The sequence below is a fragment of the Homarus americanus genome, unplaced genomic scaffold (genome assembly GCF_018991925.1).
Source record: "Homarus americanus isolate GMGI-L3 unplaced genomic scaffold, GMGI_Hamer_2.0 scaffold25483, whole genome shotgun sequence".
Lineage (NCBI taxonomy): Eukaryota > Metazoa > Arthropoda > Malacostraca > Decapoda > Nephropidae > Homarus > Homarus americanus.
The window spans coordinates 4,865,265-4,888,967 of NW_024726235.1; the positions used below are offsets into that span (position 1 = coordinate 4,865,265).

Sequence of the window (23,703 nt, forward strand, 5' to 3'; positions counted from 1 at the left end):
AACTAAACTTGCATTCCCTAGAAAGACGAAGAGTGCGGGGAGAAATGATAGAAGTATTTAAGTGGGTGAAAGGAATCAATAAAGGAGATATAAATAAAGATCTTATAATATCCGAGCCGGATAGGGATAGGACTTGTAGCAACGGATTTAAATTGGATAAGTTTAGGTTTAGGGGGGAGATAGGAAGGAACTGGTTCACAAATAGGGTGGTGGACGAGTGGAACAAGCTTTGCAACTTAGTGGTAAGTGCTGGAACGCTGGAAAGTTTTAAAAGGAGGCTAGATAGATTCATGGTAGTAACTCTCGACAGGAGCTACCATGCACAGGCCAACCGGCCTATTGCAAACTCCTTTTTTTCTTTTTCTTATGTTCTTATCTCTAAAAACATTCATATTAGCAACAAGTGTTCATCATCACCATACTTGTGTGTTAAATGTTCTGTTCGTCGTGTTGGATATTAATTCACTTTTAATAAAAAAAAATTATTCTCTAACTGTTAAGAGGAAGTTAACTTTTCTGAAAACATATAACAAAACCTAAACAAGCAAACAAGTCTAATACTGTATTACGTTCAAATAACAACACTGTGTATTGGAGTTGAATTGGCGTTCTTAAACATTCATGTGGAGGATCACTGAACAGGGATGGCTAGCCAGTTGTCATAGCCTGTAGGACCTAGTGTATCGGGGTGGATGAAAGGCGTGACGGGACACTTCTTCAGGTGGGGGTAGACGACGTGACCGCCAGTCAGGTAAGATGCCCAGAACCCGAAGGAGCCAACTGTCATGATGGAGTGGTTACATGCCGCCAGCAGAGCCAGGTCCTCCTCTGGGCGAGCCAGGTCTGTTGGGGATGAAAGACTTTTACTTCATTTGTTTGACTTAAAGGTGATGTTGCCAGTAAATTCTTCTGGCTACATCAACTGAAGACTTGTGTTATCATTGAAACAGAAGGACACAATGATTGGCTGTGTGTGGGGGGGAGGGGGGTTGTATATGTATGTATGTATGTATGTATGTATGTATGTATGTATGTATGTATGTATGAGTATGCATGTGTGTATTTCTAATATTGATAACACACACACACACACACACACAATAATAGCTGCCCCTCGTGTAGCGAGGAAGGCTGGCCCTTGGGCCACCTAGGCGTGAATTTGTTTAAGGTGTAGAAGCTGTCGCCAACACAACAACCACACCCTAAGTTAACGAGCTGCATGATCCAGTGTCAAGGAGTAGTCCGAGAAGACCGGACAACTCGTCAACTGCACTGGCTAACCATTACCCCGGAACACGATCCACAAATCGATTAACATCCAGGTCCCCAATTACTGCTGGGTAGACAGAGGCAAATGGCGTAAAGTAACTTGCTCATATTTTCACACCCCCCCCCCCACACACACAATCATCCCCCTGTGTTTATCAATGAAAAATAATATTACTCACCTGAAAAGATGACGTCAGTGTGTTTATCTAGGTGCTCTCGAGCGTGAGGAAGATCATCAGAACACACGACGAACACCGGGTTGGCCAGGGCGAGGCGGAAGTGTTGAAGGGCGGCAGTGTAGTACTGGGGACCCGGTAAACTGCACCTGTAGAACCTCTTCTCGGGGAGAAGAGGGAGGGAGACACCGGGAGATAATACACAAGTACTTTTTCTCAGACTAAGGTGTACTGGGTGTAAGACTAAGGTGTACTGGGTGTAAGACTAAGGTGTACTGGGTGTAAGACTAAGGTGTACTGGGTGTAAGACTAAGGTGTACTGGGTGTAAGACTAAGGTGTACTGGGTGTAAGACTAAGTTGTACTGGGTGTAAGACTAAGTTGTACTGGGTGTAAGACTAAGTTGTACTGGGTGTAACTAAGGTGTACTGGGTGTAAAACTAAGTTGTACTGGGTGTAAGACTAAAGACTAAGGTGTACTGTGTGAACTAACTGGGTGTAAGACTAAGGTGTGCTGGGTGTAAGACTAAGGTGTAGTTAAGTGCTGGGTGTAAGACTAAGTGTACTGGGTGTGACTAAGGTGTGTAAAGCTGGTGTGCTAAGGTGTACTGGGTGTGAAGACTAAGGTGTACTGGGTGTAGACTAAGGTGTACTGGGTGTAGACTAAGTTGTACTGGGTGTAAAGACTAAGTTGTACTGGGTGTAAGACTAAGGTGTACTGGGTGTAAAACTAAGTTGTACAGGGGTGTAAGACTAAGTTGTACTGGGTGTAAAACTAAGGTGTACTGGGTGTAGGAATATGGTGTATTGGGTGTAAAATTAAGCCACTAAGGTGTACTGGGTGTAAAGTTAAGCCACTAGGTGTACTGGGTGTAAAATGTGGTGTTGTAGTGGACGTCTCTACAACTGCCTACAACTGCGTAGCCACAGCCACCACCTGCTACCGCCTTCCCTAGCAACCAACCAGATGTTACCGTATCTTAGCAACGGAACCAGGAACCGGCGACTTTCTGGGTTTTCCCAACATGACTCATAGCGGCTGCTGGGTATATAAGCTCTGTCTCTCCATTGAGATTCATTCTGACCATTCTTCTTGAACAAGCAACACCTCCTCCTCCGCCGCTGCCTGGCAGCCCTCGCTTCTCCTCGCCTGCCTGGCGGTCCTCGCTCCCGCCAGCGAGCATGGCGACCCACCAGCTGTCCTTCTCTGAGCTTCCTCACCAACCAACTCTCATTCGGCCCATCTTCCTGAACACGCAACATATCCTCCCAGCAAGCTCCTAGCTGTCCAGCATTCATTCAACCAGGAGGCCAGCAACAGGCAACATCTTCTCTAACGAAGCTCCTGCACATCTACCTCCTTCAACAAGCTACTCACCGAACGTCTCTACTGACCAGCTCCTCACCACACGGCACCTCCAGCACCAGACTGTCTATCATATAACTTATATTATACAAGAAAACCACATTAGAGTTTCCTTCCATCCTGAGTGCTAGACAACATTAATATCTCGATACCCCTACAGTGTACTGGGTGTAGAATTACGCCACTAAGGTATACAGGGTGTAGAATTAAGCCATTAATGTGTACTGGGTGTAGAATTAAGCCACTAAGGTGTACTGTGTGTAGGAATAAGATGTACTGAATGTATAATTAAGCCAAGAAAGTGTACTGGGTGTAAAATGTGGTGTACTGGTGTGATGGGAACTTGGTAGTCAGCTCGTTCAAGGAACGAGTTATTCATTATGTGTATTCTTTTTCATCTTGCAAGTGAAGTTAGTTGGTAGGTCTACCGGTAGCTGTGAGTCCCTCCCTACCCTAGATGGCTTCTTGACGTGTTCACTGACCGGCTCTGCCCTGCCCTGTGTACGCGAATCCGGTGTCTCTGGTGGTTTTGTGTTTGTACTACTGAGTGGTCACCTCACAGCTAAGTTTACTTTGTGTACAGTATATGGATTAGGACAATAATTATAATGTATATTGTGATAGGTAACACTTATTCCATGTGTTAATTGTAAGATTGGAGGTTCTTGTCTTTTTGTCTCTGGTGTTGTTTCTCAGTTGTAGTTGATGTAGCCTACTTTCATTTTCACCTTTCTGTGTATATAGTGTTAATATGTTTAATACTTAATATATTATAACAGTTTCTAGTGCATTATGAATATTCCCGTTCCCCGTGTATCTTCCCTTGTGTTTCCATGTTGTGGAACATTACAATAACCCCTAGACAAGAATGTCCCATAACACTGGGTGTAAAATTAAGACACTAAGGTGTACTGGGTGTAAGAATACGGTGTACTACGTGTAAGACTAAGATGTACTGGGTATTGTACTCATGAGCCTTAGGTGTCGTACTAAAGGTACTCACCTCCATGTACCGTACGTAGTCGCCGCGCCTGACGTGAACACCCACGAAGGTCACGTTCCTGCCTCTCCTTGCTCTCACTCGACTCAGGAACGACAAAGCCTGTGAGGACATTATGATATATAGTGTATGGGGAAGAGTCAAGATAAAAATAAATAAACATTACATACATGGTGTTATGATAAACTACTTCTTTGTTTGTGTAGGGAAGACTATGGTCACAAGATGGCGCTGGTCATCAGTCAGTCTGGGGTATAACTTGCCGGTCCTGGTCGGGAGGTGGAAAATCTGGTGTGCTCCAGAGAGTCCAGAGTCAGTTCCTGAGTATAGGGTGTGAAGTCAGCATGTGGTCTTCTAAACCATAAGTATCGAGTGTTGGTGTTACTCTTATTGCTCCAGAGTCCAGACCCCAGAGTTATTATATTTTATATGGTGGTGTTTAGGGTGTAGTATTATTTTTTTGTATGTTTAGGATTTAGTGATTATATATTATATAGTGTGATGGTTTGGATTTAATGCTCATTTATTATTGCTGGAGTTTTCTCATTTCTTTTGTTGTATATATTTTGTATAAAATTCCGTCATCAGCGGTACCGTTCTTGCCTCGCAAGCGAGATGTCACGGGTTCGATTCCCGGGCCGGTGGAAGTTGTTTGGACTTACTTCCTAGCCCCCATTAGTCCCTGTTCACCTAGCAGTAAAGTAGGTACCTGGTGTAAATCGAAAATTGCGAATTCGTATTCAGGGAAAGTTGTTGGAGCTTCCAATAACTTCATGACATAAAACCAGACTCTTCAGGCTTCTACGCCCTTAACTCGTGAGACATAAAGGCAAGCATGAACTTAGCATGCTTCCCTGTTGGGCGCTGTAAACGCTTCTGCGCTTCACCTTGCCCAATAAATAATAAAAAAGAAAAAAAAAGAAAAAAAAAAAAGATATCAGACAGGTGTTTTAACTGTCAATACGGTTATGGAAGGTCACTTACTGTTGCCTGTAGGTCTGGCCGGATCTTAAAGTTGTTACGGATTGTGTGGTGATGGCCGGCCAGGAGCCTCATCCGGTTGGGGTAACCTGTCAACATAAACACAGGTGATCATCCCACACACTCTAATATTTGTTTTTTATTTAGTGTAAATATTTTGTATATGAAAGTGCCTATGTTTTTTATTATCAGATTTTCTTGTGTGTTTATTTTTTAGATTGTTGTTAACACTTAATTGACAATACAGTGTTACATATTCTACCCGGTGATGTTCTAGAAACATATGGAATATACTTAACCTAACCTAACTAACTTAAACTAACATAAGTTAACCTAAATTAATCTGGCATTACCTAACCTACTGTAACTAACCTAACTGTCCTGAATTGGTTGATATCAGAAGAAATATTTAAATTACGTTATATGAATTAAGTTAACACTTGAAATGGATGATTTACCTTAAGTGGCAATGTCAGAGTTTATCACTACACCAAACTACATATAAACTGATATACTCAAGGCTTGCTGTTGTGGATGGAGGTGAGGAATTAACGGTGGAGCATAGTTGGTGAGCACCTCTATGATCGCCGGTTTTTACTGAAGGTGGTGAGTATTGCGTTTCTCTGGTCAGGATCGTTAAGGAACTAACAATGATAGGTAATTTGACATTCAACGGTAGCTGGTAGGATGTGCGCACAGACAAAGGAATGTAGACTTGCGCAAGACTATTATTTAAATCAGGAGTAATTATTTACAATTTAGGACACTAACCTAACCAAACCTAACCTAACTTAACTAACCTAGCCTAACTTAACTAACCTAACCTAACCTAACCTAACCTAGCCTAGCCTAGCCTAGCCTAACTTAACTAACCTAACATAACTTTTCCTCTAGCCACCTTCACTGACCTTCCAGGATGAAGACCTTCTCCTGAGGGTGGTGCTGGTACTCGCTGACAGCCCTGAGGAAGGTCGGCACTAGATGGCTCACCATATCGTTCTTGAGGTAATCAGGCTTAACCTTCTCGACCACCCCCATGTCGTGTGCGTCAAGGTACAGTTCCTCACCTGTCCGGTAACACGTGAGTTGATTAACAATGTATATTTTATTTCATAGTGTATATTCATGATCCTAAGACCCGTGTTGAATACAGTATTCATGTATGAATTTTATAATATGCGTTGAACAAGGAATATTCACATATGAATTTTGGTACACACACATATATATATATATATATATATATATATATATATATATATATATATATATATATATATATATATATATATATATATATATATATACATATTTAAACATGTATAGTATATGATCAACCTGTTGAATAGATGTTAATGCTGGGAAATTACTATCAATTTTTACCTAATTTCGAGTTTAAGTTGCTGGAAGGTTTTATTAATAATTATGATCTATTAAACCCATCGTGTGAAGGTTATGTTGAGGAAAGCAGAACTAACTATAATTTAATAATGTCAAGTGCCAGGCCTGTATCTAGGAGGAGGGATATCTGGTCGGACGAGGTGTTGGTAACGACTGGGGACCTGTAGGAGGAGGTCATAGGACAAGTGAGGATGTAGTGAGGGAGGGTGTGAGAGTCGGGTTGACCACAAAGTTTATAGACAGTGCCGCCAGGCTCAGGTTTGCCAATGTACTCCCAAAGGTACCTGTACCCTAGACGCAGTCTCGTGTACACAATCTGTTGGGACCGAGTCAGAGATTGATACTCTTGTAGTGGCGGTTGTCATCCCCACACACTCCTCATTCTGTCACTATGTATGTAACTTGCTGACCAAACCCATGACCCTTCAGGCACTTAAGTCCTTAATGCATGAGTCACGAAGGCAAGCATGAACTCCGCCTCATCTTCCTGAAGTTCATGTATCGTCTTCAGTATCACGTGACTCAGGATGTGTGTGTCAGGTTCTACAGGTGTGAACAGGTAGAAGAAAATAAATTGAGTAAAATATCCCTCAGCCTACCACAACACTTAACTTCACCACACCTGACCGCGTAACTCACTCACAACAGGTATTTCCAGGTGTTCACGAAACACTAATGAGGCGATGCGTTTGAATATGTACTCAGTGACGGCGACGGTGGCGGGGTAGCGGCCGTGGAAGGTAAGAGCCGTAGCGTAGCTGTTGAGGCAGTTTCCCAGCCGCCCCACCGTTGAGAAGACCATGAGTGGCCACTGAATCCAGGTCGTATTAGAGAACACCTGTAGATAAGATAAAAGCTAATTACGTATTCCTTCAATAATTACTGATTTTCTTTTCTTTTTATTTTTTCTATTGTATCTGTATATTAGTTTGTAGGAATGTATAGACAGTATTATAAATGCTTTCATGTTATGTAGTGTGTAGTGACTATTAGTCCCCATCCATACACGTCTTCCTCCTGTTCCTACATTCTGTGGGACGTAATGGAGTAGTGAACTAGTGAGGAGTACACCAATTATCTCCTCCCATTCCCTCCAGTTATCATCTCCCTCTCTATCTCCTCTCCTTTTCTCCTCTTGGTTACTAGGCCGAGCTCATAGATATATATTCGTCGAGGAGAACTAGAAAAGAGAAAATTTGTAAACGATAGTTAAAAATATTAAAACACAAGCCGGGCTAACTTGAACGGCACTTAGTGCCGCCGCAAAGAAAGTTTTATTTATTTTTCTGTGTTTTCTAAGGGACTGAGTGGGCATATGATCCGTCATCCATAGCCAGATACAGTGTACATAATGACAGCACATAGATACCAACAACCCGTCGAGGAGAACTGAAAAAAAACGAAGACAACTCAAACTGTGTTGGGCGGCAACACTGGACACATGAGAGTGCCAGGGAGGTGAAGACCAGCAGAGGGCAACTAAGATTATTTTGTTTAAATAACATTAGTTTGCCAGAAGGGCATGATCACTCCCACATCTCACTTCACTTAGACTACAACTAGTAGATGTGGTTATGAAGAAAGTCATCCCACTGAGGGGTAAATTTCTTCGTCGGAAGAAATTAAGTGAGAGAGCCTGGTGGTTGGCACTGTTGAAGCAGCCGAGGTGCGTAGTTTAGTTTAACAAATTTATTAACAAAGCTTATAGTACAGTTTGCCTATTCTGTGTAATTCAGTCAGGTCTTGACACTGAGGGAGGTATCACTTCTCACTCCCACGCAGGACAGAGGTTCATACACAAAGAAATACATTATATTCATTAACAGCTATATATATATATATATATATATATATATATATATATATATATATATATATATATATATATATATATATATATATATATATATATATATGTCACTGTTCACTGCCATGCAGGACAGAGGTTCGTACGCAAAGAAATACACCATATTCATTAGCAGTATACTGTATATAGGTCAGTGGTTCACATACATTGGACGTCATATTCTAATTGAAGACTAATCAGTGTGGGCTAGCAAATTTGGGATAAACAGCAAGAATGTCCTCGAGCAACCCCGATTCAATGTAGTAATTACAAAGTTCAAGATACAATAAGCCTGGTGGCATGAAGTCTTTGACAGTGTCACATTCAATAATAGTGTTCAAGTGTATGCTTTAAAGGTTTATCACAAAGTTTACATGCTGAGTGTTCCGGTATGGGTACAGCCTTACTAACCTGCCGAATGTGTGTGTATCCTAGCCTAGTTCTGGCCACGACTACATCACATTGTCTGGTTCTGTCCTTATGCTGGCCATACCGGTACCTCTTGTTACAAAATTTGTCATATTTACTAATGCTACAGCTGCCAGGTCTCTCTGCATTTCTCACTTCTTCTAGATCAGAGTTCATGATTCTGATTTGAATGTTTTTAAGTACAGCATTGGACAGGCCAAGGTCACGGTCAACATTTTCTTTCTTACATGCCTCATTGGCCAGTCTATCAGCACGGTCATGATACCTGATCCCAACAAGGGCGGGATCCACACAAATTCGATACGAAAGTTGCTCTCATTGGCAGTTATCACATTCCTTTTAATATCACATACAACTTTATACATAGAGACTGACGGGCTGTTCATTGATTTCAAAGCACTTTGAGAATCACTAGATGCGTAGGCAGCGGAGCGGGCGTTTCAAGGGACCTTGACGCAAAAGTCGTGCTATCAAGACACAGATTAGAAGCAATTTTCATCGTATTAATAAATATAAATATTATTGTTATTAAGCCGACGATTAGAATTCTATCACATTGTAAACTGGTGGGCTTAGGGCTGAGTAGATCCGTACAGAGTCTGCACGCCCCTCTCCTCCCCAACAGCAACAACCATGAGGTGAAGGGAGTCAGGGGTTGTAGCGTCACCAGGAAGTCTGTTGACATGCATTTACTGCAGGGCGATGTCGGATGTACATTGTGCTGGTCTGGGCAATTCAGTGTTTAGGACGATACAAGTTGCGGTAAAGCATGACGGCTGTTGCTGATATTGCCCTCATTGGATAATCAAAGTGAAAGGCGATTGCATAGTCATAGAGGAACAAGTTTTCTAAGGACGAAAATGATGAAGCTGGATCCTTGTTGGTTGCCAAGCCAGAGCAAGTTGGGAAAGAGATCCTTGCTAAGACTGAGGGAGTAGCTGATAGAATGGAGGTGGTAGTGAAGAGGAGCTATGCTCTCTGCTCAGGCCTTAGCAGGGCCACGGGAGGTGGCGGAGAGTAATGCCGGATCCGAACAGGTTCTACAGCAGCTAAGATCTCTGAAGAATTGTGTCGAAGAGAAGGCAATTAGCAGACCAACTGTTAGGGGAGAGGAGGAACAACGGGAACGTTTCGTAATAATTTTTAGAGTCCCGGAGAGCCAGTGGAGGAAGCTGGGAGTAGGAAAACACACGATAAGTTGCATTTTGAGAATATCTGTACAGAGGCTCTGAATAAGCCAACCCCTCTCAGGATGTGAGAAGGCTGGGTCAAAAGCAGGAGGACAAGCCTCGCCTCCTCTGAATTACACGAGTGAGTGAGGAGAAAAAATGGGAAGATATTCGGCAGGCAAAAAACTTAGCAAGGGGCGAGTCATTCAATTTCAATTGTTTATTCCTTGATAGAGGAAACGGGATCCTAGTGCTGTCACTAGGTACCCCTGTACAATGACACCAGAAGCATCTGGCAAGTGTGACAAGTATATACAGTATAAATATTATAAAGGGGTTTATCAAAGCCTAAGGAAGGAAGGATATTCCTTTAACACATTATCAATATTATTTACATAATATCTGGCCAGTATGGGGAGGATCATCGTGTCTCCGTCAGGGGGTCGTGGAGTGGTGGTCCAGCAGGCGTAACGGAAGCGTTGTGTGTGGGGACATCTTAGGAGGTAGTGGATAAGGGTGCGGCTGTCGGGTCTTCTGCATAATGCACAAGAGCGTTGCTCAGGGGATGCGGGGATACCAATCTCCCAAGCAAAGTCAAACCCAATGATGATACGGGCAGCAATCACGTCCCTTTTCCGCGACCCTTTCCCATAGATATACGAGAGGTCAGGAAGTTTACGGAGGACATCGTACTAGGTGGGTGGGGAGTCCAGCTAAGGCTAACGTACACTAATTGGAAATACATGTCCCAGTTATGCCTCGCCGGGTGTCTTATCTCTAGTAAAACAAACTTTGGAGTTGGTTGCATGGGTAAGCCTAACGCAACCCATGACAGACATCTCTCCCCACACCCCGCAAAATACAGTGCATTTAGCAAATGCTGCAGCAGCTGTGAATGGAGGGGAGGCCGGAGCCACTACCAAGAGCAGAGACGTTACCGAGAACAAATTCCGGCTTAAATGTTATGTACAAACAAAAACAAAAGTCGTGTCGCGGTTTTGTCCGAAGATTAAATATAACTCGAGCAAAATTATGAGCGCCACCTACCACAAGACAGCGCGCACCAAAAGTTTAGCCCTTCCGCATTTGTTTTCACCAAATTTCATGACACGACTTTTGCCTTTTATTGTACACTAATACTGACACGTTCCTTGATAAGAGAGAAGAGTTTGAAACACTACTGAAGGCACATCAACCCGACATAGTGGGAGTTGTAGAACTGTTGTACAAGAACAGGAGAATCGACCCAGAGGAATGCGAGTTCAGTATTGACGATTATGATTTATTTACGAATCTTTCTCAAGAAACTTGCAAGAGGGGTGTGGTTATCTATTCTCGGCAAGACCTTAGAGCCAGCCAGGTGAGGGTACAGGGAGAGGATGTTTTTGAAGAATCCAAGTGGTGTAAAATTAAATTAAAGGGAGGGGACTTTTTTACTGAACGGGTGTATCTATAGATCCTCAAACATCTTGCTGAACCAAAGGAACTTAAGTGCCTTAATAGACAACGCAATGATGCTCAACCCTAGCCACCGCCTTATCATGTGGTACTTTAACTTTGGCGACATCAACTGGAGATATGAGTTCACGCCAAATTACTTAAATAACCCCACTACTCTTATTGTAGAAAATCTGAGAGATAATTTTCTGTTCCAACATGTTAAGGACCCGACGCATTACAGAGAGGAGCAAACACCTAAGCCACTGGACCTCATCATAAAAAACGTGGAGGGTAAACTGGAACATCTAGCCCCCGTTGGCACCAGCCACCACGTAATGTCCTTCAGATTTAACTTCTACTTGGTTCACGACAAAGCCAGACCCAGGTGCAAATATTACAATGGAAATTACGACGGGATGAGGGAGGAGATGAGGGGTATCTAGTGGCGTGAGTCACTAAGGTATAAGAACGCAGACTCTACGCTGAATATCATAGCCAGTAAATTAAACCATTTGATTTAGAAATATATACCTAAGACTAAACCCAGTGCCTCTAGGAATAAAAGGAGACCCCTACACATGAAACATGCGGCGGTCGACAAAGTTAAGAAGAAAACCCAGAAATTCAAGGCGTGGGTTAGGTCAAACGATGACTAGGACAAGAGCCAGGAACCAAGCAAAGTCAGTGTGTAGAAGGGCTGAAAAGAAGTTCCAGAGGCTGGTTGCAAGCGAGGTCAAAACAAACCCAAAGGCGTTTTACCGCTATGCAAAGTCGAAATTAAAAACGAGAGTAGGAGTATCGGCCCTAAGGCTTGAAGATGGTAGTTACGCAGATTCTGACCATGACAAAGCGGAGGCATTGAACTGTTTCTTTTCTTCGGTGTTCACAAGAGAGGATGAGAACAATCTTCCTGCGTTTGAGGACAGACGGCTCGACACAGTGCTGACCCACATTGTGTTCACAGAAGAGGTTACAAGAAATAAACTGTCAAAGCTAAGAGTCCCGGCCCTGACATAGTGCATCCCAGAGTGTTAAGAGAGTTGTGCAAAGAGCTTGCTGACCCCTGAAGATCCTGTTCCGTAGATGTCTGGATGAGCAAAAGGTCCCCACTGATTGGAAAATACTTTATGCGAGTCCTATCTTCAAGAAAGGTGATCGTCACTCCATGAATAACTATAGACCAGTGAGCCTGACCAGCATAGTATGCAAAGTACCTGAGAGCATAATGAGAGATGCCAACCTGTTTTATGCCGGGACGCTCCTGCTTAACACAATTTTTCAAGGTACTGGATGTTTGGACCCATATTCTTGAACAGGGTGGTAATATCGATAATATATACCAAGATTTTGCCAAGGCTTTCGACAGTGTACCCCATGAAAGGCTGAAAATTTACCTGGAAGGGTACGGGATTCGAGGAAGTGACCTAGTGTGGATCGGAGACCTTCTCCATGACCGCTAGTAATGTGTGGTGAATAATGGCACGAAATCATCATGTGTACATGTCACAAGCGGGGTACCACAGGGCATTGTATTGGGCCCGCTGTTGTTTGTTTGCTTCATAAATGACATGCCTGACGCTGTACAATCCTCCACACAAATGTTTGTGGATGATGCCAAGTTATTTCGGGAAATTAAGAACCAAGTAGACTCTGATGAGCTGCAGAAGGATCTCTGTGGGCTTCAAGAATGGTCGAAGAAATGGCAGCTAAAATTCAACATCACGAAGTGTAAGAGGCTGCTCCAAGGACGTACCAACGGTATTCAGACGTATCATATGTCCCAACGGGACGAAGGAACTGAATTAATTGAGACAATGTGAAAAGGACCTAGGTGTGTACAGTATGTTGACAATGAGCTGAAGTTTTCGGGACATTGTAAGGTGCTTCCCCGTCTGGAGTACTGTCACCCTGTCTGGTCCCTGAGATATGCTAGGGGCTGTCAGTTGATTGAAAATGTCTAAAGGAAGACCACCAGACTGGTGCCAGCACTTCGGCACCTCAGTTACCCTGAGAGATTAGAGCGCCCGCAATTGCCTAGCTTATACTACGCACGGGCAAGGGGGATCTAATTGAGGTGTCCTTACCTGGAGCTGGCTGACGCTCGCCCCACAAGGGGTCACAGCTTAAGTTTGAAGAAGCCGCAAGTTCAGAAAACTGTGAGGGCAAACTTTTTTCGGAGTGAGAGTTGTGAACTCTTGGAACAATCTGCCAGAGAGTGTTGTGACAGCACCGAGTGTGAGCTCCTTCAAGACCAGACTTGACCAACACTGGAGCAGGTTCAGGTACAGTCTCGTTCAAGATTCTTCGAACACTGCTGGAGACAGCTGACAACTCAAGGCCGTTTGTTTACTATAGTACTTAGTAAAAATTATGAATGAATGTAAAAGTGATCTGTGAGTGGTTACTTAGTTCCCCGTTGCTGTCTCCAGCAGTGTTCACAGAATCTTGAACGAGACTGTACATTCAGGAGCCGGTGCATGCCCAGTACTTGCCAACAGTGCGTAACAGAGGCGTGACCGATCGCCCAAGCGGCTAACGAGTCGATCAGTGGTGAAGAGGAAAAAAGTAAAATAAAAGTAAGTGGGGAAAATCGACCACACCTCGTACCCGCTTCCTTCCCCTTAACCCTCACTCACACATATTCTACCTCCCTCCTCCCTCATTTTTTAGTGTTGCAAAATTATGTACAGGATACAACATGTGGTGGGAGGGGGTTACAGTGTTAGGCGACATGAATAATGGAAGAGGAGGGAGTGGAGGAGGAGGGGGAATAGGAAGTGGAGGGGGTAGGGGGAGGGCACAAGGTAGACGAGGAGGAAGGGGTAGGAGGAAGAGGAGGGGGTAGGGAGAGGAGGGGGGAGAGGATGTCCAGATGAGTGACTGTTCAACACTGTGAGGATAGATAACAAGTTCACTCCTAAACTACATGTTACTGCGTCATCACCCCCGTGTCCTGCCTCTCTTTCCTACCTTTATTGTTTTAACTTTGTCAGTTTATGTATTGTTAAATTGGTTCTATATTTAACTTGTCGTTTTCTATCATGATACTATACCAATACTTAAATTAGATTAAGTTAGGTTACTTTTCGTTATATTAGGTTGGGTTAGGTTAGGTTAGGTTAGAAAATATGTTAATCATTTATCATTTTGTATTATAATTACGTCTACGTGGTCTTCCACACACACACACACACACATTTTAGCTAGAGTTCCCCCTTCCACCACAAAAAAAAAAATCCCTCTGTTTCAGCCAGCCATCCGTCCTAACGTGACATATACAGTATACATAACAGAGATACTTATCTACACGGCCACAACACACAGTACAGTTATCATCCGTCACTACGAGTCCTTTGTCAGTAGTTGAGGGAGTCGGCCACTCACATTTTTCGGTTCACCTGATCAATCTCCACCCTAGCTTATTTCACCTAAAGAGTAACCGCCCTAACACTATTTTGAGGGGATGGGGTTAAGCTAGGTTAACGTAAGTATGGTTACGATAGGTAACTTTAGGTAAGGTTAGTGTAAGTTGGGTTAAGTTAGCTTTAGGATATTGATTTTGCCAGCTACAGCAGCTACTTTATTGTGCACCCCATACTCATCCTGTGAGCGGTAGTGGGAAAGGATTACAGAGTAGAGTTCACAAAGGGTCATTATAACTAACCCCCGTAGTCAGGAAATTATGGCATTGACTGTTACAGAATAATTCACATAAATTCTTTGTTTTGTTCTATACATAAAGGGTAACTTATTCACAACTGCGTGAGTACAGGAGTGTGAGGCAGTGTGTCTGGCCTCACACTTAGTTATTCTCATTTGTGTGAGAGGTATTCAAGCACATTGTGTGTTTGGTTCTGTACATGAGAGCTGATATAGCTACTAAGTACAAAAAAGTGGATACAATCTAAATATGTCGGCTATCTTGCCATTAGAGATGAAGTGTTGTGCCATTTCACACACAGTGTGCTTGGACCTGTCCCTAAAAGGTTCTATCTTCACACAGTCGAGGACGTCGTGCTGAAGTGTGTGGTCTTATGTCTGGCCACACACTGTACATTTAGTCTTTTTCACATCTGGTTGAGGAACATACTGCCAAAGGTACTTATATCCTAACCTTAATCTAGCGGTTACAACATCTTGTACTCTAGTGATCTTGTTACTTGCTCCATATACTGTACATGTTTCATTTGATACATCTCATCACGGTAAACTATGGATCGACTAGTGCCTATTTGCACTTGTCTGCTTGCGTAAAATTCATTAATAAGTTTCTTCCTAATTATAGTTTTAAGGGTTCTTTTTGACAGACCCACATTGTATTCAGCAGTGTCTTTGTGAGACGCGAGTTTGCCGAGGGCATCAACTCTGTCATGTTCTTTGAGGCCTATGTGAAGGGGATCCACAACAGTTTGACTTTGACACACCTGGTCAACAAGGTACGCATATTTATGTCTGGCTTCAGAGACAAGAGCGTGATAACTTGAGTTGAGGATGTCAAGTAGTGAGGTTAGAGAATCAGTGATGATGAGACTCAGTGACAGGGTTTTCAATAAATTTAATAGCTGTGAGTATGGCAACTAATTCAGCTTGTAGAGTGGATGCCCAGTTGTTAATTCTAACTCCTTCTTCAATTGTATTACTGTTAGGTCGAGTCACAACGATAGCACTTCCAGCCCTACCATAGGCGGTGTTAAGAGATCCATCAGTGTAGATGGTCTGTGTGATATTATCATCAGTCTGTAGAGTGTGTATGTGTTCAAGAGCTCTCACTTTGGCAGTGTGTTGGAGATAAATAGTTTGTATAATTAATCTTTTAAGCGGATATGTAGGTATTGTGATATCGAAGGGAACTGTCCGCCAGGGTGGAAGAAGTGCTGTTGTGTCTCAACTTTGTACAGAGGGTCTAGTCCAAACATCTCCATATGTGTAGCTGTAGTTTGGATCCATTTAGATTCAACAGTCCCATGGTTAATACAATATAGCAATTTTAAGGAAACAATGTTATCAGGATCACCACGCAGAAGCCTCAGGGCTATCATCAGGTTGACTTCAATTATTTTATTTTATACACTGGTTATATCTAATTCTTTCCTCATATTAAGTACTTTAGTGCTCTTGGGGCATCCTAGAATAATTCTGAGGGCTTTATTTTGTATTTTTTCGAGCTTGTCGATGCCTTTCCCGTCACGAAGGACCAGGCTGGTGCGTGGTAATCTATCAGAGATCTTAGTATATAGCCTAGGTACATTGTTTTAACAATTATAATATTAGCAGTGATTCGCGGGTTAGCTGTTGTATGGCAGGTAGGGTACAAGGATCGGAGACACCAAGATATTTAAAGGAAGAGACAGTTAAGGTTGTTACCTATCATGAACTTGGCGGGGCCGCGTTTGCGGTTACCAGCTTGTTTGTTGAACACCTAAGTTTTCTCAGTGGCGATAATAAGGCCGAGGTTCTCACAGGCTGACTGTACATGGTTCAGGGTGGTTTGCATTTCACGATGAGTTTTAGTATGTATAAGAATATTATCAGCATAGCTGATTGTGATATTGCTGGGGTTTTCTGGTAGTGAATTTAATAATGCATTCATAAGAATATTAAACAAAGTAGGACTACGTACTCCACCTTGAGGGGTGCCTAGATGCATATCTTTAACTTCACTTTTGTAACCCTGAAACAGTGCAGCAGCCCTTCTGTTGGTTAGGTAACCACTTATCCAGTGTAACAGCCGACCTCCTATATCGATTTTGGCTAGTTCGTACAATATAAGTTGCATATTAGCAATATCAAATGCAGCTTTTAGGTCAAGAAATGTGGTGTATCTGTGCCTTTCATCCCCTTGCACAGTCAGGAATGTGGTGATGCATTTATGTACAACTTTACCATGGGTGAAGCCATTTATGTTAGGAGGCATGTGTTCTCTGATTCTATATAAGAGTCTGCCAAGAACCATCCTCTCAAAGGTTTTACACAGGCAGCTGGTTAGTGATATCGGACGAAAAGCATCAGGCTGTCCTGGTTTCGGTATTGGTACAGCACTACTGCTGGTCTATGATGTGGGTAGTTGGCCCTCGGCATGACAGGGTTTTCAATAAATTTAATAGCTGTGAGTATGGCAACTAATTTAGCTTGTAGAGTGGATGCCCAGTTGTTAATTTTAACTCCTTCTTCAATAATGGATTGCCCGGCACACGCCTTAGTAGTCTAACGATGTTGTAGGTGATTCCATCCTTTCCAGGGGCAGTAGCTTTAGGATAAGTTAGGGTAGGTGAGGTTAGGATAGGTAAGAATAGGTTAGGTTAGTTTCGTTTAGGTTAAGTAAGGTTAGCATAGGATAGGTTAATATTAGTGTGATTAAACTCGAAGTGAAATAAGCTCCACTGATTATTATTATCTATCTATATAAAACAAAGAAGTATGTCTGTTTGTGTGTCCGCACGAGAATCTCGGAAACTACTTTACCGATCTGTAGTGGTGATGGATGGTGTTATATGTAGTGATGATGGATGACGTTATATGTAGTGATGATGGATGACGTTATATGTAGTGATGATGGATGGTGTTATATGTAGTGATGATGGATGACGTTATATGTAGTGATGATGGATGACGTTATATGTAGTGATGATGGATGGTGTTATATGTAGTGATGATGGATGGTGTTATATGTAGTGATGATGGATGGTGTTATATGTAGTGATGATGGATGACGTTATATGTAGTGATGATGGATGATGTTATATGTAGTGATGATATGATTTATATGTAGTGATGATGGATGTTATATGTGATGATGGATGATGTTATATGTAGTGATAATGGGTAGTGTTATATGTAGTGATGATGGATGGTGTTATCTGTAGTGATGATGGATGGTGTTATATGTAGTGATGATGGATGACGTTATATGTAGTGATGATGGATGATGTTATATGTAGTGATAATGGGTAGTGTTATATGTAGTGATGATGGATGGTGTTATCTGGAGTGATGATAGATGGTGTTATATGTAGTGATGATGGATGATGTTATATGTAGTGATGATGGATGATGTTATATGTAGTGATGATGGATGATGTTATATGTAGTGATGGTGGATGATGTTATATGTAGTGATGATTAGACAATAAAATAATAACAGTTTAATGCTAAAAAATATACTTTGCTGTACCGTTGTAGTGAAAAACATGGTGGAACTTACATACACCGTTAATGAACTATTGATGGAAGAAGTTTTGGGGACTGAACAGTGAGGGTGGCGTCCTACCGTGGTTTAGAGAATGAGCCGCCCGGAGGGCGGCGTTTCTGCTAGTTATTATTTTTATTATTGTTATGGCAATCAGTTGTTGATTTATTCTCGTTTACGTACATGATAATCATATCTGTTGGTTTAATACGTCATATTATGTTACCATGGCCTCGGAGTTAGGTTTGGATGGTCGTTCGTTATGAGGTAAAACAGGTGGGAAGGGTGGGGAGTAACGTGTTATAAGATGTGAGGGGCAGAATAATCAATGTGTGTGTGTGTGGTTATCACCTCGCCAAACATGATAAGGAAGTTTTTGAGTACAGCACATCAAGCTAAAGAGGTGGTCAGGGAAACGTATCATCATATAAGTGTGACCTCCTGTAGGTAAGAGGCCACCCAGGGAGGAAATGGGTGAGGGGGAAGTGGTCCTTTTTACTTGAATCTCATACCGATATCTATACATATCTAAATATGTGATGTAAAAGAAGAATTTCGACCTAACATTTCAATCTGTTTCTAAAATATCTACTCAGAAGCTGTTATAATGCTCGTATGAAGGTGAAGGCATCGGACTCACCTCGTCGTAGTGAAGATAGTCCTTCTCCTGGTGACCAAGACCCACAGCACTGACGTTCGAGGTGGAGTTACCCAGCTTGACTCTCCATTCATCCTTCACGTCCTTTTGCTCCCTTATCTTCTTCAGTACATCCTCCCGCTCCTGTATCTCTTTCCGCACGTCCTTCTGTTCCAGTGTCCCTTCCCGCACGTTCTCATACTCCAGTACCTCCTTCCGCACCTCTTCCTGCTTTAATAATATCTCCTCCTTTATCTTCTGTTCTTTCTGAATTTCCTTCTTCACGTCCTTCTGTGGTAGTACTCCCCCTTTCTCTTCCTCCCCCTTCTCCTGTACTCCCTTCATGCCAATCATCACTAGTGTCTCCTCTGTCACGCCCTTCTGCACCTTCTTCAACCCTTCAACCTCGTCCTCCACCTGTTGCTCCGTCCATCTTGAACCTGTGTATAAACCCGACATTAGTAATTTGCATTTCCTAGACATTTTATACCCAATACTCTATACCTTCCAATGTACTATACTTGTCTTTGTAATTCTTGCTCATGAACTGGTGATCGTACACATTAAAATAGCCACTCCAGCTTAAGAGATACAAAGATAAAACACACACACACACACACACACACACACATATATATATATATATATATATATATATATATATATATATATATATATATATATATATATATATATATATATATATATATATATATATATATTTTTTTTTATAAAATCACACGGGAAAAGGGAAACAACGGAGCACCTTAGCTTTCGTCTTTATTCAAGACATCTTCAGAGGCAACTGGATTACATGGACAGAGAGAGGCTTAAATATTCAGGGTGACCTTAAAAACATGCGGTCAGGTCATAATGATGTCATCCACTAATCCCCACGTAGGTGGTCAGAGTAACGACTGCTTTTAGTATCCTGGTGGTCTAGAGGTAGCTTTCCCCGGTCACAGTCATGGGCTCGTGGGCCGTGGGATTGAATCCTGGCGGGTTGAGGTGTTGATTGTATGTAGAAGTCCGCATGCTTTATTGGGCTAATGAAATATATATATGGATCCTCGTGTTTCGAAGCCGGATATGGTAGAACGTTACTCTGACCACCTACGTGATACGGGTAGTCCCCATTAGAGGTTCACGGCGCCATAAGCTCGTTGAACAGGCTTTGTGTGAAATATAACAGAGTCTAGGACTGCTTTTAGTATCCTGGTGGTTCAGAGGTAGCATTCCCCGGTCACAGTCATGGGCTCGTGGGCCGTGGGTTCGAATCCTGGCGGGTTGTGGTGTTGATTGTATGTAGAAGTCCGCGTGCTTTATTGGGCTAATGAAATATATATGGATCCTCGTGTTTCGAAGCCGGATTTGGTAAAATGTTACTCTGACCACCTACGTGATACGGGTAGTCCCCATTTGAGGTTTCACGGCGCCATAAGCTCGTTGAACAGGCTTTGTATATATGTCTAGGACTGCTTTTAGTATCCTGGTGGTCCAGAGGTAGCATTCCCCGGTCACAGTCATGGGCTCGTGGGCCGTGGGTTCGAATCCTGGCGGGTTGAGGTGTTGATTGTATGTAGAAGTCCGTGTGCTTTATTGGGCTATTGAAATATATATATATATATATATATATATATATATATATATATATATATATATATATATATATATATATATACTGTATATGAGATCGTGTTATCATTATTATAACTACGACGAAAAGGCCGTAACATAAATAACAAAATGGATTAAATAAAAATCAATTCGACACAATGAGAGACTCTAAACGTAAGGTGTAAGCATAAGGTGCATGGTGTAAGGCAAGGTCTGATGACCAGTAGTACAGTACCGGGCCTCGAAAATTATTGTAAAAAAAAACAACAAAAAAGACCTATGGAATTCAGACAGCCTAAAAATGAACTCAGCCTAGCCTGGTAATAACCCTCTTCCTCCCAAGTACGTCAATGCAAATACTTGTATAAAGATGTAAATAAGTAAATTTAAATATGAACAAGTAAACGATATTAATACATTATAATAATCATATAATATAATATAATATAATAAATATATTAATTTATTAAGTAATATATGAACTGGCACTTGTCAACTCCAGCAAGATGTGTGCAGCACTACAGCTAAGATAGAAAAGCAGACACTCTGAGAGCTGACATCTCTTACCATCCATTGTGGCTTCGTGAGGTAAACATCTGTTTGTAAGGTGGAATCAAAACACAAAAGACAAATAATGAACTGCAACAGTGTGTAAAATATTACAAAATCTATATAAAAAGATGAGTAGAAAAAAATAATAAATGAATAAAATGCCTTACACGTACAGAACAGTATCTCAAAGGGGATACGATCAATTATGGTGAACTGGACTGCTGTAATTGAGCCATTTAACTGTGGCTTCCTCGTGATGATGTGGGAGGAGTGTAAGGGTGACTGTCAATACCTGGAAATCACTGTGACTGTGTGGGTGGTCGGCTGATTGACTGACTGTTCCAGCGACTCGTACTGTTGAGGGACAGCTGACGCAGGCGATCTTGTTTCAAATTGGATCGGGTATGACGAGACCTTTTACAATGTGGTAAAAAATACGAGGTTTAAGGTGCCGTGATGTATCTTGTAATTTGATTGGTGTCCACCGTATATATAAATCTACGTAATTTACAGTCTTTCGTAACCTGGCTGACTTGTCTAAGTAAATTGTATTAGTGATAAATTGGTTTGTTTGTACTGTCCAATATCTACTGTGCCTGATAAGATAAAACGTTCACTACAATAGATGTACACAGACCACGATAGTCATGACAGTAGATCAAGTACACAGACCACGATAGTCATGACAGTATATCAAGTACACAGACCACGATAGTCATGACAGTAGATCAAGTACACAGACCACGATAGTCATGACAGTAGATCAAGTACACAGACCACGATAGTCATGACAGTAGATCAAGTACACAGACCACGATAGTCATGACAGTAGATCAAGTACACAGACCAGATAATTATGAACTTTATAGCACGTCACCGGAGTTCCTTGTGATGTCATGTATAATGGAGACGTTCTTATATGTTTGGAACAATGAAGGTAATTTCACCACACAACTAACAACCCATTATCCTAAGTCTTGTGTAGTTTAAGATAATTTGAAGTTTGTTATGGATGCTTATATATTTTATTCATCCCAGAGAGAGAGAGAGAGAGAGAGAGAGAGAGAGAGAGAGAGAGAGAGAGAGTACAGTAAATTTTATGTAGAGAGTAACGGAAGGGAGAGAGAGAGAGAGAGTGGTACGGCAACTTGTGTAGAGATAGAAACGGGAAGAGACAGAGGGGGAGAGAGAAACAGTGTACCGTAACTTTTATGTTCATTTTAAATGGCTTTAATATCCCTTACTTGAGTTATCGTCGCTCACTAGAAAGACTCTGGTCGTGGGAGTGTTGTAGTGGTGGTGGTATAGGAGGAAGAGGAGGAAGAAGAACCAGGAGACGCCCAACACGCCCACCACACCTCTCTTCCCCACGCCCACCATCCCCCTCGCCCACCGCCGCCACCACCATCGACTGACATCTGAAAAGAAGATCCATTTTAACCATTTGACTTGTTATTACTGTTGTTGTTTTACCATTACTTGATTGGGTGTAATTAACCTGTATGGACATCACTGATCAGGTAGTCAACCCAGGTGTGTGTGTGTGTGTGTGTGTGTGTGTGCGCACAGGGTGGTGTAATGCGTCTGGTGTGGCAGCTTTATGTTCATGTTAAGGCACAAGCACTGCTTGCTCCATCCCCGTTCCTGCCCCACAGTACGCTACAGTAGTATCTCTTAAAACTGACACACCGATGAACAACAACTTACGGCTCACATTGACCATCATTGCTATACTTCCACCACTAACGTAACCTAACGTAACGTAACCTAACGTAACGTAACCTAACGTAACGTAACCTAACGTAACGTAACGTAACCTGACCTCACCTAACCTAACCTCACTGGACAATTACTATAAAGATGAAGGTTGGTCAGGTGTGCGTCTGACGTCACGAGGGACATGGAATCAACTGAGTGGAATACCGGTTATTTTCCGCAAATTCTCTGTGTGGTGGTTCAGTCATGTGTGTGTGTGTGTGTGTGTGCCCCAGCGCGCTAACTTAACCAAACGTCACGTAGCCTATCCTAACCTGTGTGTGTGTGTGTGTGTGTGTGTGTGTGTGTGTGTGTGTGTGTGTTTCAGAGGCTAACCTAAACTAACTTAACTAAACCTAACCTTACTGTACATAGCCTCACCTAACCTAACGTAGCCTAATGTGCGTCTGTGTGTGTGTGTGTGTATTCCAGCAGACGAACCTAACCTAACCTAACCTAACCTAACCTAACAGTGAATCCTTCCCAGAGAAAACCAGACTGTAACTAACATAAAGAATCAACTCCTAAAGATCCTTTGACCATCTTAAAGGATATCCTGAGAACTTGTGTAGGACATTATAGAATATTTTAAGGTGAAAGAGAAGGCTCGGATGACCACACCTGTGTCCGTGTGTCATGTGTGCTATAGAGTCCAGATGTGTCGTACTAAAATAAGGCATTTATGTTATGGTCAGTGTATACTAAGCGCTCCTCTCTCTCTCTCTCTCTCTCTCTCTCTCTCTCTCTCTCTCTCTCTCTTATTTTTATTTAGTTATTCATTTTTTTAATTCTCTTTCTCCTCTGCTGGGGTTGGGGGTGAAAGAAGGGAGACTGGGAGATGCGAAGGAAGTGAAGGAAAATAAGTGAGATGTGAGGGAAG

At 42.2% G+C, this 23,703-nt stretch overlaps 1 protein-coding gene across 1 annotated transcript; it reads right to left on the reverse strand.

The window, feature by feature from the left end:
• Positions 1-323: 323 nt before the first annotated feature.
• Positions 324-22,431, reverse strand: LOC121865565 (galactoside alpha-(1,2)-fucosyltransferase 2-like). The gene is made up of 8 exons (XM_042365081.1): positions 22,313-22,431; positions 18,903-19,339; positions 6,832-7,030; positions 5,700-5,858; positions 4,795-4,880; positions 3,814-3,912; positions 1,449-1,605; positions 324-843 (listed from the first exon to the last, which is right to left on the reverse strand). Exons 2-8 carry the CDS (start codon positions 19,251-19,253, stop codon positions 632-634), a joined length of 1,263 nt encoding a protein of 420 aa, XP_042221015.1. The 5' UTR covers positions 19,254-19,339; positions 22,313-22,431; the 3' UTR covers positions 324-631.
• Positions 22,432-23,703: the final 1,272 nt, after the last annotated feature.

Excerpts from the sequence above, each read along its gene's own strand:
- LOC121865565 (XM_042365081.1), bottom strand. The coding sequence starts at position 19,253 with ATGATTGGCATGAAGGGAGTACAGGAGAAGGGGGAGGAAGAGAAAGGG. Across the intron at positions 5,859-6,831 it reads CCTGGAAATACCTGTTGTGA|GTGAGGAACTGTACCTTGAC; the intron begins GTGAGTTACGCG and ends GTTACCGGACAG. Across the intron at positions 1,606-3,813 it reads ACTACGTACGGTACATGGAG|AGGTTCTACAGGTGCAGTTT; the intron begins GTGAGTACCTTT and ends CTCCCCGAGAAG.